The following is a 17,279-nucleotide window of genomic DNA, read 5'->3' on the forward strand; positions in this document are numbered from 1 at the left end:
CTGAAAGTATTTATTTGTGCACAGCCATGTGACAGATACCAAATACTTTTTAAAGTACGGAGTATATGTGAAAGAAGGCTTCCCAGGCTGGCTCAGTGGTAAAGAATCCACCTGCCAAGGCAGGACACTCACGTTCGATCCCTGGGTCGGGAAGACCCCCTGGAGGAGGGGCATGGCAACCCACTCCTGTATTCTTGCCTAGAGAATCCTATGGGCAGAGGAGCCTGGCGGGCTACAGTCCATAGGGTCGCAAAGAGTCGGACACAACTGAAGCAGCTTAGGACACATGCACATACATGTAAAAATGTTTTGTACATGCATAACAAAACAACACTTTAAACCCACCCACTCAAGCACCCCCCGCAAGCGGCTCCACACTGCTCACCGATGCTCAGATGTCTCGGGGCCATCAGCTGGTGTGCCAGTAAGCCAGTGCCCAAGCACCACGAGCCAAGCCCAGCAGGAGGAAAAGCCTAGAACACTGACATAACATTGATACTTCTGGAAGCATGCAGGGACCTAAACTACACATTCCTCTTTGCAGAAATTGAAACGAAAACTCAAACTCTCACTTTCACTCTGCTGATGGTTTTGTTATCATTACACATTATTATAGCCATGTTGGGCTGTTTTAAATTTTTAAGAAATTTCCCCTGAACACAGACATATATTCAAATTTGTATCATAGTGGACTCTTTCCATAGGTGTCCTCTGTAGAATTTAAACTGAAAGCGAGAGTGGCCTGGAGCAGGCACTCTGGTTTTCCCTCTGGCCCCCCACACCCAGTCAGGCCCACAGCTGACCCTTGTCTTCCTAACAGACCCATGTGTTCAAGGACCATCCACCCCACAGAACTGTGTGCTCTTGGGGCAAGGGTGGGAGACCCGATGCTGCGGAGTCAGTGACAGTGGGAACAGCCCCCCCGCCAACCATGAGTTTAGCTTTAAGCTCAAGCCTGTGCCCCTACGAGCACTGGGAAGAATTCTGGTGGACATGCCGGGAAAGGGTCACGGTTCATAAAGGGTCACAAAGCGCACGGGCTTCTCTGGACATTCTGCCCGGACGTTCTGTCCGAGCTGCATTTTGCCACTCAGAGGACAGACCTGCCACATGGACGGAGGGCAGCAGGGAGGGCAGAGCGGGGAGGGGGAGCCAGTGTACGGTCACATCGCTGAGCTGCCGTGCCAGCTGGCTTGCGCTCACCTGCTTTGGGGCTGATTTTCAAAGGAGAAAAAAAATTCTTCTTCGTTTATGCTTACACTTGGGTTTTCTGTTACCTGTATCCAAAAACATCTTTGCAGATTCTGACAGTAGAAACCAATCCTAGTATAACTGAAAGGTTGTAAAAGCTATAGTCACCCCACTTCATTTCCTAAGGTGTCTTATTTTCATTTCTTTATACCTATATAGTAAGATAGGTGCTGCTGCTGCTAAGTCACTTCAGTCGTGTCCGACTCTGTGCAACCCCACAGACGTCAGCCCACTAGGCTCCCCCGTCCCTGGGATTCTCCAGGCAAGAACCCTGGAGTGGGTTGCCATTTCCTTCTCCAATGCATGAAAATGAAAAGTGAAAGTGAAGTCGCTCAGTCGTGTCTGACTTTTAGCGACTCCATGGACTGCAGCCTACCAGGCTTCTCCGTCCATGGGATTTTCCAGGCACAGTACTGGAGTGGGGTGCCACTGCCTTCTCCAAGATAGGTGAAGAAAGTAAAATTCTAGAGGTCAGAAAGATGTTAAAAACTCTGTAACTCTAGATTGACAGTCCCCATGTAAAAGTGATTCTGATAAAGATATACTCCATGTACCTAAAGTTTTAAAAAGCAGAGCTATTTTTAAACATTGCTGACACACCTCTCCCAAATGCAGGCTTCTAAAACTTTATTATTAACAGATATCAAGTGCCAACAAAATCAAACAAAATATATACACCAATGAAATATAATGTTTAAATCTAATGTGTTTTATATACATTCACTTTTTATGAATAATAGTGGATATACAATAAGTTACAAGTGTACAATATAGTGATTCACAATTTTTAAAGACTATACTTCATGTTTATTATAAAATATTGGTACATTCCCTATGTTGTATAATATATCCTTCTAGTTTAATTTATACATAATGGTTCATACATTTTCAAATATCTCTTCTTTCGTAGGAAGCAAGTTTCATCAGATTTTTTAAGGCAATGCATAACTGCTTCTACTTTTCTTTTTAAAATCAGAATATAGTTGCTTTACAATGTTGTGTTAGCTTCTGCAGTACAGCAAAGTGTCATCAGTCATACATATACATACAACCCCTCTTTCTTGCATTTCCTGCCCATTTAGATCACAGAGTACTCAGCAGAGTTCCTGACTGTATGGTAGGTTCTCATTAGTTATCTACTTTATACATAATAATGCACTTCACTTTTCTTGATCTGAATTGGCCTATGTTACACTCAGATTCACTCAGGAAGGAAAGAGTTAGAGGATAAAAATAAATAAAACAGGAGCTAAATGGGAACAGCTCCAGCTCACTTCTAACAACTAAGCAGGCAGAAGAGAGGTGATAAGGGCAGAGAGGGGCATCTTACTTATGTCAAACAATCATTATTAATAAGCATAATAACTGCTTACAAAAGGGATTTGTATATATTAACTCAGACCTTCCACAGCCCTAGGAAGTAGGCAGGGGAGGGTCAGCGGGGTCAGGTCCCCACCAGAACTGGAACCCAAGCAGGCAGTCCAGCGCTCCCGCACTGCTTACCTGAGTGAGCCTAACATTAACAGAAAATGATGGAGGAAGTGCACGGAAGTACACTTGGAAACACCATTTTTTTGAAGTACGTAAGACAGAGTTGGTAGAAAGCCTGGAAGTAAACAGTTACTAAACTCCAAAGAGAACCCAGAAGCTGGTATATTTAGGACACCAGAGCCAGCCTGCAAGGGGAATGACCTTCACTCCAAGACAGGTTAAAAGGATGGCCTTTCTGTGAAATTAATTCAGCGGAGACTAAGACAGCCTTTCGCAAGGGGTTCTCTTTACTTCCAGAAACTCGCCCCACCGACCCCTGCCCCATCATCAGCCAGGACACCGTCAGGCCTGTCTTGTCCCTCATATGAGAAACCAAAGGCAGCCACCCTTCTCCCGCCAGCCTGGGTCTGCTAACAGCGCAGAGAGCCTGGACTCCCAACCTGAAATGGGTGGTGGATAATTTGCCGTGTGAGTCCCATGGGACACAATAGGGCCATTTAAGTAACAGGTGAGTCTTCACTTACTGATGTGAAAAACGTCCAAGGCATGTCAGATCAGAAACAGAGTGTCAGCCCATGCATAATAACTACTCGTGTAAAACTGCGTTTCTGTGTGCACGCACAACACATAGAGATCACATATCAGCAACAGCAAGCACAAAAACACACCTACCAAAATTTTAACACTGGTTATCAGGGGACTGAAGAGTGTGAAGAGCTCTTTCATGCTTAAATGGTTTTTTGCTTATTCATATAAGTCAAATGTTTATAATAAGTATGTAAAATTTTACAACCAGAAAAAACTACAAAACTATTATTCATTTCAGAAACCAACAAACAAAAAGCTGCCAGAGTGTTTCAGAGATTTTTTTTCCAATGTCTGATTATTTATGGTAAAAAAGAAAAGCACAGCAGACATGACAACAACCATAATTTCCTCCAAACGTGTCTGACTCTTCAGGCTTGAAGAACATTCAAGACCCAAGCAATACAGAAAAGTAGTATCTTTACCAGGACGAAAATGCCCTAAAAACAGAAAATAATTTAAACTTCCTCTGTCCAACATTGTGAGTAGACCTCTTCTGTAATAACAGAGAAATTTTTTGTACATAAATGCCTTGTGATGACTCAGATCTAGAGAACTTTTCTGCTGTCTTTAGGGAAAGCTGCTTCTCTAATCATCATTCACCCCAAAGGGTAGAAAAATGATACAGTCGGGCAGGAAGAAATGATCTCTGTCCAACCATTGGGTAGCTTGTACTGCACAGGAACAAACAATGCTGTGACACCCCTGAATGCAAAAAGGTGATGAAATTTCCAATCACAGTCAGATTCACCTGAATGGGATAGCCTCAGCACACATTAAGTTTTGCTCAATCCAGGGCTCATCACCAACTATGGAGCAGACTCCCCTTCGGGAGCAACACCGGGTCATAGAAACCACATATCTCTTCAATTATCACTGAGCTGAAGACCAAGACTCCCTCAGGCCTTTCCACTAAGAAACACTACCTAGAGGGAATTCCCTGGTGGTCAAGTGGTTAAGATGTAGGCTTCCGCTCCGGGGGGCCTGGGTTCAACCCCTACTCAGGGAACTAGGATCTTGCAAGCTATGCAGCATGGTCAAAACAACTTTTTTTTTAGTGGCTCCAGTTCTTTAAAAAAGAAAAAGTAACACAATCTACAGCACAAACAGGGTCCTAATTTAGCAGGTAGGTACACGAAACCCAGTCCATCTGCTGCCTTTCACCACCGTTCATGGGATAAATTAACACTGCATTGACCCATGGATGTTTTCCTGTGCTCATTCATTTCCAGCCACTAGCTATTCTCCATTTCTTGTCCACATCGGGGCACTTCCTAAGGTACCTACTCTCTGGCTCTTACAAGAATTCAGGGTGATATAGCAAGTGCATTCCACACTGTCACAAGCTCAAGCGGCTGCGTGGTCCAATCTCATGGCCCAGGGCAGTCAAGCATTCCTGCCTCACTGGCCACGGTGGTCCCAGCCCGTCTCCTCATCATGACCCACTGCAATATCAAGGAAGGAACGGCCACATGTGCTGAATATGGTTCCCTCCAGGTAAAGAATCTGCCTGCAACGCAGGGAATCCCTGGGTTAGGAAGAAGGAAATAGGAACCCACTCCAGTCTTCTTGTCTGGGAAATTCCATGGACAGAGGAGCCTGGTGGGCTACAATCCAAGGGGTCACAAAGAGTCGGACATGACTGAGCAACTGAACAACAATAACATTCCCCTGGGGACCCAGGAGTGGGTCTGTTTGCACACACAGGAGGTTTCTTTCAGGAGAACTTAATTCATAGTCTCAACTCATTTTTTGGCCATGCCACACAGTATGCTGGATCTTAGTTCCATGGCCAGGGATTGAACCCATGCCCCCTGTAGCAGAAGCATGGAGTCTTTACCACCAGTCTGCCAGGGCAGTCCCTTGAATTATTACTTTATTGATGGGAGCTTCTGGCTAGTGAAAACAATCTCTGGGGCAGGAAGGCTCTTAGAAATTTTTCTGAAAATCCATATAGGTGGTTGCTCCTCTCCCACAGACTCAGATCCAGGTATGTGGAAATCACATTTTTGGTTTTTCTGAATGCAAGCTCAGGCATGCCCAGGACTGAGTATAAGGCATGACACGTGGTTGGTGCTGGATAAAAAATAACACGGGATTCTGGAGCCAGCTGCCTGGGTTCAGTCCTGTCGCTATCACTTACTAGCTGGGCAAAGTTGGGCAATGTTCTTAATTTCTCTGGGTTTTATCAGGAAGATGGAGATAATGATAATCCCCACCCCATAGGGGAGAGGATTAAAAGTACATGTAAAGTATTTCTGGTGGTCCTTGGCACAGGGCAAGTGCCAATTAAATGCTACTTGTTATTATTACAAATAAGGAGTCAAGATGTACAAAAAGCTACTGGTGTTCTTGGTATTATTTAGCATCAGTATCATTGAGTGAGCGAGATCAGGCAGAACACAGAGGAGCAGAATATAAAACCAAAGGCTACAAATGCCAGTGGGAGACACAAAGAGCTGTGGGAATTTGAGAAAAGAACGTTTCTGGGGAGAGGGGTGAAGGCACTTTGTGTGAAGATGTGACGGGACTCTGCCGGCTCTGGAAGAATTCTGCAGGACGGGAAGGCCGACACCCTCTAGGAGAAGGGACCGGGTATTCGTTTGGGTTCTCTGGGAAATGGATATCAAAACAGGACTGTTCACACAGGAGGTGTATTGAGGGAGATGCCGTGAAGGACGAAGAGGAGGACCTGAGAAGGGCGGGCTGAGCCCTGCACAGAGGAGGGGAGGGAGGGGGGTTGAGAGGCAGCCGAGGCCTAAGAGGCTGCTAGCCCAGGCGTCTGGGTCTCTGAGGAATGACCACGTGAGTGGCCCACGTGCTCAGTAACTGGCTGGAGGAAGCCCAGGAGGAGCCCAGCTCTGGCTTCTCAGTGGAGATGGGTCCAAGGGCAGCACCAGGAGCATCGGTCAGTGGGGCCCCGCAGTGGAGCTGATCTGAGCACGCCTCTCACGGGTCCCACGGCTGGCACAAGCCGGGGCCCTGGTACCTCCTGTGTCCTTGAAAGTATGCTTGAGCCTCAGCAAATACGTGCCATCGCTGAAAGTCAAACACAAGACCATATCCTTATCTTTTTCAAAAGTTTTTTTTTTTTAACTAAACTGCAACTGCAGAAGCAAAATCAAAGTACATATTTACTGTTATAAATGACAATTACTTTTAAAATAGCGTTCTGTGTCTTTCAGATGTGGTCTCAGTTTCTGAAACAACATAAAAGACGTAAAGTGATTATGAAACATCTCTTTTCTAAAAATCAAAGTTAAAGCCCTCAGAGGGAGATTCGGAACAAAGAAAGAAGGCTCCACTAAGAATCTAGAAGGAAAATTCCTTTATAAACCGGTTGCTTGAGGCCGCAATTTGATCAAATGAGAAAATATCTTGCAGACAAGTGAAGAGCTACCCGAATATGAGATATCAATACAGTCAAGTGACGTCTCAGGTGGGGTGAAGTCACGTGAAAGGTAAAAATGGAGAAAATCCCGATTACCCTTAAACACGGGAAGGCGCTCCCACAGTGAAGAACATGAAGGAAAAAAGACCTCTGGGGACACAGCCATGTCCCTCCTCATGCCACCGCTCGGGAAGGGTAGGCAGAATCCATACCACTTAAACTGTCCCCATTTTATTTATTTCTATATATATTTATTTTATTTATAAAATATTGTTATATATTATATTAAACATTATTATTATACAATATTTTATTTATAATTATTTGTATATTTTATTTATATTTATATATTTATTTAATTTATTTATGTATATATACACATATATACACATCATATTTATACATATTTACACATATACATTTACATAAATAGTCCATCCTAAAGGAAATCAGTCCTTAATATTCATTGGAAGGATTGATGCTGAAGCTGAAGCTCCAAGACTTTGGCCACCTGATGCGAAGAGCTGACTCATCTGAAAAGACCCCGATGCTGGGAAAGATTGAAGGCAGGAGGAGAAGGGGACGACAGAGGATGAGATGGTTGGATGGCATCACCGACTCGATGGACATGAGTTTGGGTAAACTCTGGGAGTTGGTGATGGACAGGGAGGCCTGGCGTGCTGCAGTCCATGGTGTCACAAAGAGTCAGACACGACTGAGTAACTGAACTGAACCAATTTATATACATATACATTTCCCCCTTCTGGCCAAGCATTTCATGACATAAGTTAAGCTGCATTTATGAGATCATCCCCACCCCCCACAATGAACAAAAACAAAGCCTCTCCGATTACAGTGTTTATTTTGTGAAGATGCACGGCAGAGAAAAAGGAGTAAGACACCTTCAGTTCCTGTCACTATACCAGCGAGAAAACTAGTCAGCAGTTGACGTGCCCTCATACCTTCACAGAAGAAGCAGAAGCCATGGTCCGAGAGGTTCCCGCACCACCCTGTCACCCCGCACCCGGTCCCTGCTTCTTCTGAGCGGCCTCAGACAGAGAGGAGCCTCTGCGTCAAGCCTGTTCTGTCCCAGCCTCTGGACCCCACAGCAGATCACAACTTTCATCATTTTAGCCCCTATCTATTTCTTCAATTTTGCTCTTTTATTATTTCCTTCTCCTACATGTACATAAATTCAATTCCCCCAGGTCTTAAAAAATGTAAAAATTATATCTACACACACACACAGTCTCATCCATCCTTGATCTGGAATTTCCCAGTCTCTTCCTGGCATATGAATGTGTGCTCTCCCCATGGCAAGGCCCAGAAATAGGACTCAAGCTGGCCAGAGCAAAAGACCAGGGTGTTCTGGGCTCCTACAGCTGAGAAGCTCGGGGTGGGGATGGTGCAGACGGGGTTGAGCTTTCAGTTCACAGAGGGTCCATGGACTCTCTTCACTCTCCATCTCTCCGCTCTGCTTCCTTCTCACGGTGAACTCGATTCAAGGCAGGTGCTCCCCCCATGGAGGGAAAGGCAGGCTACATCCTCTTGGCTTGTAATCTCAAAGGAGAGGAGCTCTCACCCTCCAGGCATCCATCTTTCAAACCTCAAGGAGACTGTGGCTCCTGGACCATTCACCGGGGGAAGACACTGGATTTGGCTTCTCCTCTGTTTAAAACTCTTGCCTGGATTCCCAACATCCACCAACAGCACGGGATGAAAAACTGTGCAGTCAGTCACACGGTGGCCATGCCTTCACCTCTGCACCAGCTGCTCTTTCCTGCAGTCTCCTCACCCCTAACCTGCCTATCTGGGAAACTTCTGCATTCACAATTCCAGACCCACCTCAGCCCCACCTGCCCTCAGGAAGCACTGCTGGGTTCTCCAAGGTGCTTTCTGAAGTGCCTCCTCTCCACCTGCAGCCACCCATACATTTTTCCACGCACCCCACCCAGGCACCAACACCCTCATGGAAATGTAGCGATTTATTTGTCTATCTCCCCTAGCAAACTGCAAATCCCGTGCTTATGCCTTATTAATCTCTGAAGACACAGCCCTGCCAAGCAGACACATACACACAGACACACATATCCACACACACAGACTCAAAAGAGTACGTGAAACCAAATTTTTTAAAAAATCCAAAAACAAGATAGTGGCTTACTACATTTATACTTTCATTATGCTAAATTTTACAGTAGAGTAACATATTGCTTCTTTTAAAGATAATTTTAAACTTTGAATTGAATCCATCTGCTATTTTGAAAGTCAATTTTTTAAAGACAATAAGCAGTTCTCTACAGTTTTATCTCTGGTACATAGTTTGGAGACTAGAGATTAGTACACTAAACAACTAGTAGAAGTTATGTATGTCCATCAGCAAATAAAGCATTTACAAGCAAAATAAAAATTATAAAAGTTTTCATTAAAATACTCTGGACCTACCAATTACCCCTCTTCCCAGAATCCTTGTAGCTCAGTTGGGAAAGAATCTGCCTGCAATGCAGGAGACCTGGGTTCGATTCCTGGGTTGGGAAGATCCCCTGGAGAAGGAAATGGCAACCCACTCCAGTATTATTGTCTGGAAAATCTCATGGACAGAGGAGCCTGGTGGGCTACAGTCCATGGGATCGAAAGAGTCGGACACGACTTAGTGACTAAACCACCACCAGAATAAAAGGTCAAAGGCAAAATAAAAATTATGAAAGTTTTTATCCAAAATACTCTGGACTCAATTACCCCTCTTCCCAGAATTAAAGGTCAAAGGCAGCCTTTTTCAGTTATCTCAAAGAAAACATCTGAACTCACTCAGACTTTCATCCTAGGTCCACCTTTCTCACACCAGAGAATCTCCAGCCTAAGGAACAGGGGTGGGCTATCTGTGTGACATATATGTGTTCAAAGTTCATTTTATATTCCAGAAGTTACAGGTGTAAAATGTGAGCAACTGATGAAAAATGAAGAAAGGGAGCATTAGAGCCAAATCACTTGGCTTCAAACAAGGTCACCAGAGAGAAGCCATCCCCCGACTGCCTGAAGGGCCTGGAGCTATTTGCCCCAGCTCTCTGCTGGCTGTGGAGCGTCCATGTGGCATTCATGTCCAAGGAACTATTTTACCACCTGTGATGGCCGCCAAGGACATGGAGAGGCCAGCGAACACGAAAATACAGGAGGAGCCTTTTTATCTTCTGTCATGTTCATATCAAATACAGCCTCAAGGTCTGCCTAGAACAATACAGTAAAAACGGGCTAGAAGAGGGCAACGAACCTCCCAGCAACATGTCTGGGAGACATGGGGGCTTTGGTTTACATGTTAACGTTCATTCTGGTGGGATATTCTCTGGTATGTAAATATGCTTTTGAGTCAGGATAACTAGCAAAAGCACGACATGAGCTGTACAATCCCATGACTGCCAGCCCTGCCCTTTATGGGCAGGAGTCCACCTCTGGGAGCTTCAGTTTCCCCATTTCTAGGTTGGGGGTGGGGACACCACCATCATCAGAAATTGGGGGACAACCCAGTGAGATCGTGACACTGATAAACAACCATGTCACAGCTTCCTAACCCCTCATTAAGCTCCAGACCCCATGTCTAACAACTTCCCCGATGGTCAGTCCCATTTGGATCTCGCCTTTCTCTCAAACTCAACACAGCTCAGTTCAGTCGCTCAGTCATGCCCAACTCTTTGCGACCCCATGGACTGCAGCACGCCAGGCTTCCCTGTCCATCACCAACTCCCGGAGCTTGCTCAAACTCATGTCCATTGTGTCGGTGAGGCCATCCAACCATCTCCTCCTCTCAACTCAAACTCAACACACATCACACCAAACTCACCTTGTTCTGTTATTAGCCAGGGTCTCCTCCCAACCCTCTGACTCTATCCATGGCACCCCTACTCTCCCAAATACTTAACATCAATGATCAAATTTTAACAAGCTGTTTGCTGCCACTGCTGCTGCTAAGTCACTTCAGTCAAGTTCTACTCTGTGCGACCCTATAGACAGCAGCCTGCCAGGCTCCTCTGTCCACAGGATTCTCCAGGCAAGAATACTGGAGTGGGTTGCCATTTCCTGCTCCCAATAAGGTGTTTACTGCTGGTCAGATTACAGAGGATTTGACTGTTTCACCCTTGCTGCCAGAGAGCATTTGAACAACTGAGGAGAGCACAGTGAATCAAGGCATAAACACGCTCAACCCAGCAACCTGACTTCAGTGAATCTATTCTGCGGAAACAAGGCAAAATGCAGAAAAGGCCGTTTCCCAAGATGTTTAGAGTAGTAGTATTTACACCCGAGAAAGAAAGAAAAAGAAGGAAAAAAAAAAAGAGGAAAAAAAGGATTGACGAAGAAAGGAAATATTTAATCACCAGAGAATAGTCTCAACAAATACCTGCCGTTAATAAAAATAAAAGGAACAAGACATAGGTAAAAGCTAACAGGAAGTTTAAAAGGCAATATTTACAACTTGTGAATAAGCAAACTTGTCCCTCCTTAAAGCAACAGATGCACAGAAGGAAACCTATCAAAATATTCGATTCTGTTCTATGGGCATAAAGAGCATCAGTGAACAGCTATTCTCTCCTCCCTGGTTCCAAATTATTTGGTCTGAACTCTGGGGTCACTAGAGTTGACCGGGCTGTGGCCCCTGACCCCAAACCTCTTCTCCTTCAGATTCACTACTCCTCGTCCAGCTTCTGCGAACCACACTTGAATCTAGAATCGCTAGTTTCTGCCTCGGGGTCCTTCATGAGTCCACCCTCCTCTCCAGTTGTCCTTGTCAGCTCCTCCATCGCCAGCCTTCCCAAGGACTCCCTGCCCTCCCACCAGCCCCGTTCTATCCTGGCCCTGCTGGCAGGGAGGCAGTTCACAAACATTATCATTTGACCTGCTAAGAATTCTCCAAGTGCACCCTCTCACCTGCAGGATAAAATCGAAGCTTCCAACCCCTGGTGATCTGGCCCCAACTGCCTCAGCTTCTACCAGGTCAGGCTACCCCTCCTCATCTCCCCCATGACCTCATAGTCCATCTCCCCGTCCTGCCCTCACCCCAGCCTATACGCCACTCCAGCCACTGCTCTGACACTGCAGACGCCCTCAGGGCCAGGGTTCCAGCACCGAGTCCTCCGTGTCTGAGGTTCTTCACTCTCATGCATCGTCTCCCAGATACATCTCCACCACCAACTCCTCCCCTTCTCGGCTGGAAAAGCCCTCCCCACCCTTGACTTTCCCCAAATCTAACCCTGCTCTGCCCAGCAGGCCTTGCTCGCCACGAGTGGCTCCCCAGCACTGGAAATGCGGCTGGTCTGACTGGAAACATGCTGCACGTGAACAATACATGCACGACTTCCAAGATATGCTATGTGAAGATAATGAAAAAAACTGAACATTTTACTTGGACTACCTGTTGACAAAACAGATGCATAAGGTTAAATAAAAAGTATTACTAAAATTAATGTCACCTGTTTTCTTTCTGTAATATTTTTATTTTTAATATTTATTTTGTTCATTTATTTATTTGGCTGCACTGGGTCTTTGGTTACAGCGTGTGGGATCTAGTTCCCTGACTGGGGACTGAACCCAGGGTCCCTGCAGAGAGTGTGTGGAGTCTTAGCCACTGGACCACAAGGGAAGTTCCTCACCTGTTTCTTTTTTTACCTTTTTAGATGTGGCCACCAGAGCAGTTTAAATTACACCTATGGCTCATATGTATTTCTACTGGACAAAGTGAGTCTAACCTTTAGTCATTCTTTCGGTCCTGGCATGAGTAAAACCTCCTTCAAGATGCCCTATCTTTGGTCTTTCTAGTGTTTTGGGGGTTTTCTTGCTACATTACTCAGCATATGGGACCTTAGTTCCCCAATCAGGAATCGAACCCACACCCTCTGCATTAGAAATGCAGAGTCTTCACCACTAGACCACCAGGGAAGTCCCCCATCTTTGTTATTAATGATCTTTTCTGCACCTTGAAATCCTATAATGGAGTCTACCATATAAGCCACTGTCTAAGTACATAACACATTATATGCTTACTAGTAAATATTTTATATCTATTGCTCTTGCCACACCAATGCCATGTCTAAACCCTATTTAATAGTAGGCACTCAACTTGTTATTAGGCATGGAATCTCTGCAGCAGCAAGAGAGCAATACACAGTATTTTAGTTTTGTTTTTACTTATTTTCTTTCCTGAGGATGATTTCAACAATGTAAGGAGACCTGGGAGTTGGGAATCGAAGAGCTCTTTGCTCTTCCTCCAACTCAGATAATATATTCACAACATTTAGTGCCTGGTTTGGCCAAGGAGCCTGCCTGGTCCCAGGTCTCCCCCATCCTTGAATATAAAGTTAAGAATACCAGGCTAATCTATGATATACAGCCAAGTCAAAGTAGCTAAGTTAAGTTCTAACTGGAGTCATTACATGATACGAAGAAATACTCTCTTTTCACAGCTAACTGTATCTTTCTCAGCCAGTTGTCCTAAATACAGACTACTCTTTTTGAAGAGGGAAAGGATCCATCACAATTACTCAAACAAGAAAGGAAAAAGTACAGTCTATCAAAAGGCTTGTCCTAGACTATTAATGACAGGAAAGAAGTGATGAGAGAGGAAACTGTAAAATGTCTACTCGGAGCTGAAGTAGCTCATACAGTACACTCACAATAACCTTTATGAGACAGACATTACCACACCCACTTCACAAAGGGAAGAAACTGAGGTTCACAGATGGGCTGAGGAACTGGCTCAAGGTCGTGCAGCCGCAGGCTATAGATCCAGGTCAGCAGTATCAACTTTGTATTTAAAAACTAATGTGGCCTTATCACTTGAAAATACGTGAAAAGCAAGAGAATTATCTAAATATACAGATAAAAATACAACAATAATTTTGACTCATTTCCTTCATATGATTTTTTCTTTGCAAATATATCTATTTTTTTTTCCTGCTAGTTTATTGAGACATAACTGAAATACAGTACTGTGTAAGTTTAAGGTCTATAACATAATGATTCGACTTACATATACCATAAAATGATTATCACAGAAAGTTCATTGAACACCCATCATCTCAGAGAGATAAAAAATTAATGAAATAGGAAAAATGTTCTTTCTTTTGATGAGAATTCTTAAGATTTACTCTTTTAACAACTTGCATATGTAACATACAGCAGTGTTGACTACATTTACCACATTGTACATTACATTCCTAGTACTTATTTATTTTATTACTGGAAGTTTGTACTTTCTGACTGCATTTATTCAATTATCTTCTCCTCCCCCCCCCCCCCCATCCTGCCTCTGGTAACCACAAATCTGGTCTGTTTCTCTTTTTCTATTTTTTTTTAATTTTTAATTTTTATTGGAGTATAGTTGATTTACAATATTGTGTTAGTTTCTGCTGTAGACCAAACTGAATCAGCTATACGTATACATATATCCACTCTTTTTAAAATTCTTTTCCCATATAGGACATTACAGCGTGCTGAGTAGAGTTCCCTGGGCTACACAGTAGGTTCTTATTAGATAATCTATCTTACATATGTGCTCAGTCGTGTCTGTCTCTTTGCAAACCCATGGACTATACCTCGCCAGGATCCTCTGTCCATGGGATTTTCCAGGCAAGAATACTGGAGTGGGTTGCCATTTCCTGCTCCAGGGAATCTTCCCAACCCAGGGATCAAACCTGCATCTTTTGCGTCTCCGGCATTGGCAGGCAGATTCTTTACCACTGAGCCACCTGGGTGTGTATATGTCAATCCTGATTCAAATAGTTTCTTGATCTTGGCTAAGTCCGAGCTTTCAGATCAGAAGGTCTTTTTTTCTAAGCAGACTTTTCCATAAAGTAGCAAATCAATAGGGTATGTGATGTGGTGGGACCACTACATTGCTGTACTATTTGTCTTTAAAGCCTTTAAACCCACAACTGTAAGCAAGAGTTTACACTAAACAGTATGAACCAGAATGCCTCAGACATGTTTAGAAAAATCTAGTCCCTACAGATAAAGATTACAGTAATAACTGTAGACAATCCACAACAACAACAAAAACGGTATACATAAGGAATATGAAAGAGCCCCTCCGGGCTACAAAACTGAGATCAGATATCTCAGTGAAAGGACAAAACAAAGTTCCTCAAAATGAGACAAACACTTTCAAGTGAAACCACAGGGCCTTGAAAATTATTTACTTTCTCAGAACGGTAACAACCTACTATATGTCCTAAGAAACCCAACATCTAGGTTTAATGGATTCTGCCTTTGCAAAATGTAGCAAACTTAATCCTGTAGGCTTGGACTGAAGACAAGTTCAAGTTCTCTACCACAGAGTAAGTCCTCAAGCATCAGCTGCTTTAAAATACCTCTTTGCTCTGCTCTCCATTATCAAAAATGCCCCTGCAGTAGGTGTTAATCAGTCACTAAAGAGCCCCGCACAAAACGACCTGTGTGTGCCTGGTATTTCAGCACAGGAAGTAGAAAGCTCCATTTACCAAGAAGACTGCATTTCACTTTCAAAAGTCTTGAAAGCTAATCCCTCTAACAGTACCTAATTTACATTTCATTCCAAACTGACCAAGCCGGCAGTGGCATCTCAAGGAATCCGAGAATGTGAAAAACTTCACTTGGCAAAACTAGGTGTGTGGATTTTTCTTCCTTAGAGGTACTCCACAGTATAAATAGAAATCATTTGCAACTTTTAATCTCATGAACTAGAGCTTTATTTAAAATTCTCACATGTACAATGAATTCTGTTATGCCCTCTTTCCTCAAGTGACAGACACATGAAGACTTTGTGCCCTAAATCAGGCAATTTTGCTCCTTTCAAGAAGAAAAAAAGACATCTAGAAGAAACATAAAGTATCTTTTTCACAGCCCCCAAAATATACAAAGACAAGGCTGTATATACACAGTAAAGGTGTTTACATTCTAAACAAAAATTAAGACTAAAGGAGGTAGGAAGAAAAAACATAACAGCAGAGCAAAGTGGCTACAGATCACAGGTGGCAGGTGAAGGGAGGCCTTGGGAACACCTGACACCCTTGGGGGTGAGCTTCATCCCAAGTCAAGTGCAGGCCCACCTGGGGTCTGCAGTTCCTCCACCCAACGGGCTCACAAAAACGCAAGAAGCCGCAAAACCGTCAGGGTCATCTTGACAATAAAGCATAAGCAGCCTCCTGGAACCCAGGAAAGTCACCCCTCCCACCCAACAAACACGAGGAGACCCCTTCACACCATGGACACAAAGAAACCGAGTCAGCCAGATCCATGGGAAGAGAGATGACACTTAAATTTATCCCGAGGCCATTCGGAGGCTCAGTCCACTGGGGGACCAGACTCAAAAAGAGTAAAATTAAAAGTGGCGGGGGTTGGGGGGGAGGGGTGGGGGGTGGGGAGATGACAGTTCAATTCAGTCTGCGCTGGGACCCCACTTGGGACCACTTAGGGTCTCGGACTCAAACATTAAGAGCTGGGAGGGGAGATGGCAGTTCGATGGGTGCGTGCAACGACCCCCAGGGTTTGCTGGGGAGGGGACCGTCCCGCCGCAGCCCGGCTCCGAGGCCACCCGGGGAGGGGGAGGAGTTTACAACTCGGGGGGGCCGCCGAGCAAGCCCGCGGGGAACGACGCCAGGACCCACGCGGAGGGTCTGCGCCCCCAGCCCGGCAACGCGGCCAGACGACCCCCGCCCGATCCCGGCAGGAGCGCGCCCTCGGCCGCGCCGCGCCTCACCCAGCAGCGCCCGCAGGTGCTTCAGGCGGGTCAGCACGTCCTTCTTGGGGTCCAGCACCTTCTGGGTGGACTTCTTCACATCCCCGTGGCTCCTCCGGGAGAACATCCCGCCGCGGGAAGCCGGACCCCGCCGGCGGGGCAGGAGGCGCCTGCGCCGCGCGGGTCACAGCAGAGGGTCGGGCCGGCGCGTGTCGCGCGGGCCGCTCGCCGCCCCCCTCCCTGCCCGGCAGCAGCCGCCAGCGCCGCCGCCGCTGCCTTTCCAGCCCCAGCTCCAGGAAGGAGGGGCGGGGGCCGGGCCGGCGCGGGGCGGGGCAGGAAGGCGGTGTCGACGCGAAACCCGCCGCCCCGCCCCCCGCGGGAGGCGCCGGCCGCCACCACCACCCCGCCGCCTCCGCCAAGGGCGCGGCGCACCGGCGCGAGGTCCGGCCCCGCCTCGCAGGGGGCGGGCCCGCGCGCGGACCCGGCGCCGCGAGTCACAAAGAAGGCGGCCCCCGCGCGCACGCTGTCCTCCGAGCCCCGGGATGCTCCGTGACAGCGACCTCCAATCAGGCTGGCGTGCTTTCCGCGCGATCGGAGTCAGTGCTCCCGCTCAGGGCACGTGCCCCGCTTGCTAGGCCACCAGCGCTCCTGGGAAATGTAGTTCTCCAGGAGGCCGGCCCCTGAGACCGCCTCTCCAGATGGGTGCAGCAACTGCCCGACCCCCTACCTACCCCTGGAGGCCCAGGTTTCTGTACCTACAGCCTTCGGCCTGTGCGCCCACCCCAGTTCTCCCTACTGCAACATGAATCAAGAAACATTACAGTAGGACAACTTTCAAAGCTTTTACAATGTAAACCATCT

General features: G+C 46.0%; 1 protein-coding gene and 1 non-coding gene across 5 annotated transcripts in view; both read right to left on the reverse strand.

Annotated features, from left to right (window-relative positions):
- RALGAPA2 (Ral GTPase activating protein catalytic subunit alpha 2) overlaps positions 1 to 16,928 on the reverse strand; it is a 269,834-nt gene extending 252,906 nt beyond the window's left edge. For 2 of the 4 annotated variants that reach the window (XM_070472230.1, XM_070472229.1), the window contains exon 1: positions 16,440 to 16,928. In XM_070472230.1, coding sequence (XP_070328331.1) covers positions 16,440 to 16,545 — 106 coding nt within the window. In that variant the 5' untranslated portion in view covers positions 16,546 to 16,928. The remainder of the gene's footprint in view (positions 1 to 16,439) is intronic. The other 2 variants (XM_020878409.2, XM_070472231.1) reach the window with 1 other exon arrangement.
- TRNAR-UCU (transfer RNA arginine (anticodon UCU)) lies at positions 12,571 to 12,643 on the reverse strand. The gene has a single exon. It is a non-coding gene; the product is annotated as a tRNA-Arg (tRNA).
- Positions 16,929 to 17,279: the final 351 nt, after the last annotated feature.

Source organism: Odocoileus virginianus, chromosome 9 (genome assembly GCF_023699985.2).
Source record: "Odocoileus virginianus isolate 20LAN1187 ecotype Illinois chromosome 9, Ovbor_1.2, whole genome shotgun sequence".
Taxonomy (NCBI): Eukaryota; Metazoa; Chordata; class Mammalia; order Artiodactyla; family Cervidae; genus Odocoileus; species Odocoileus virginianus.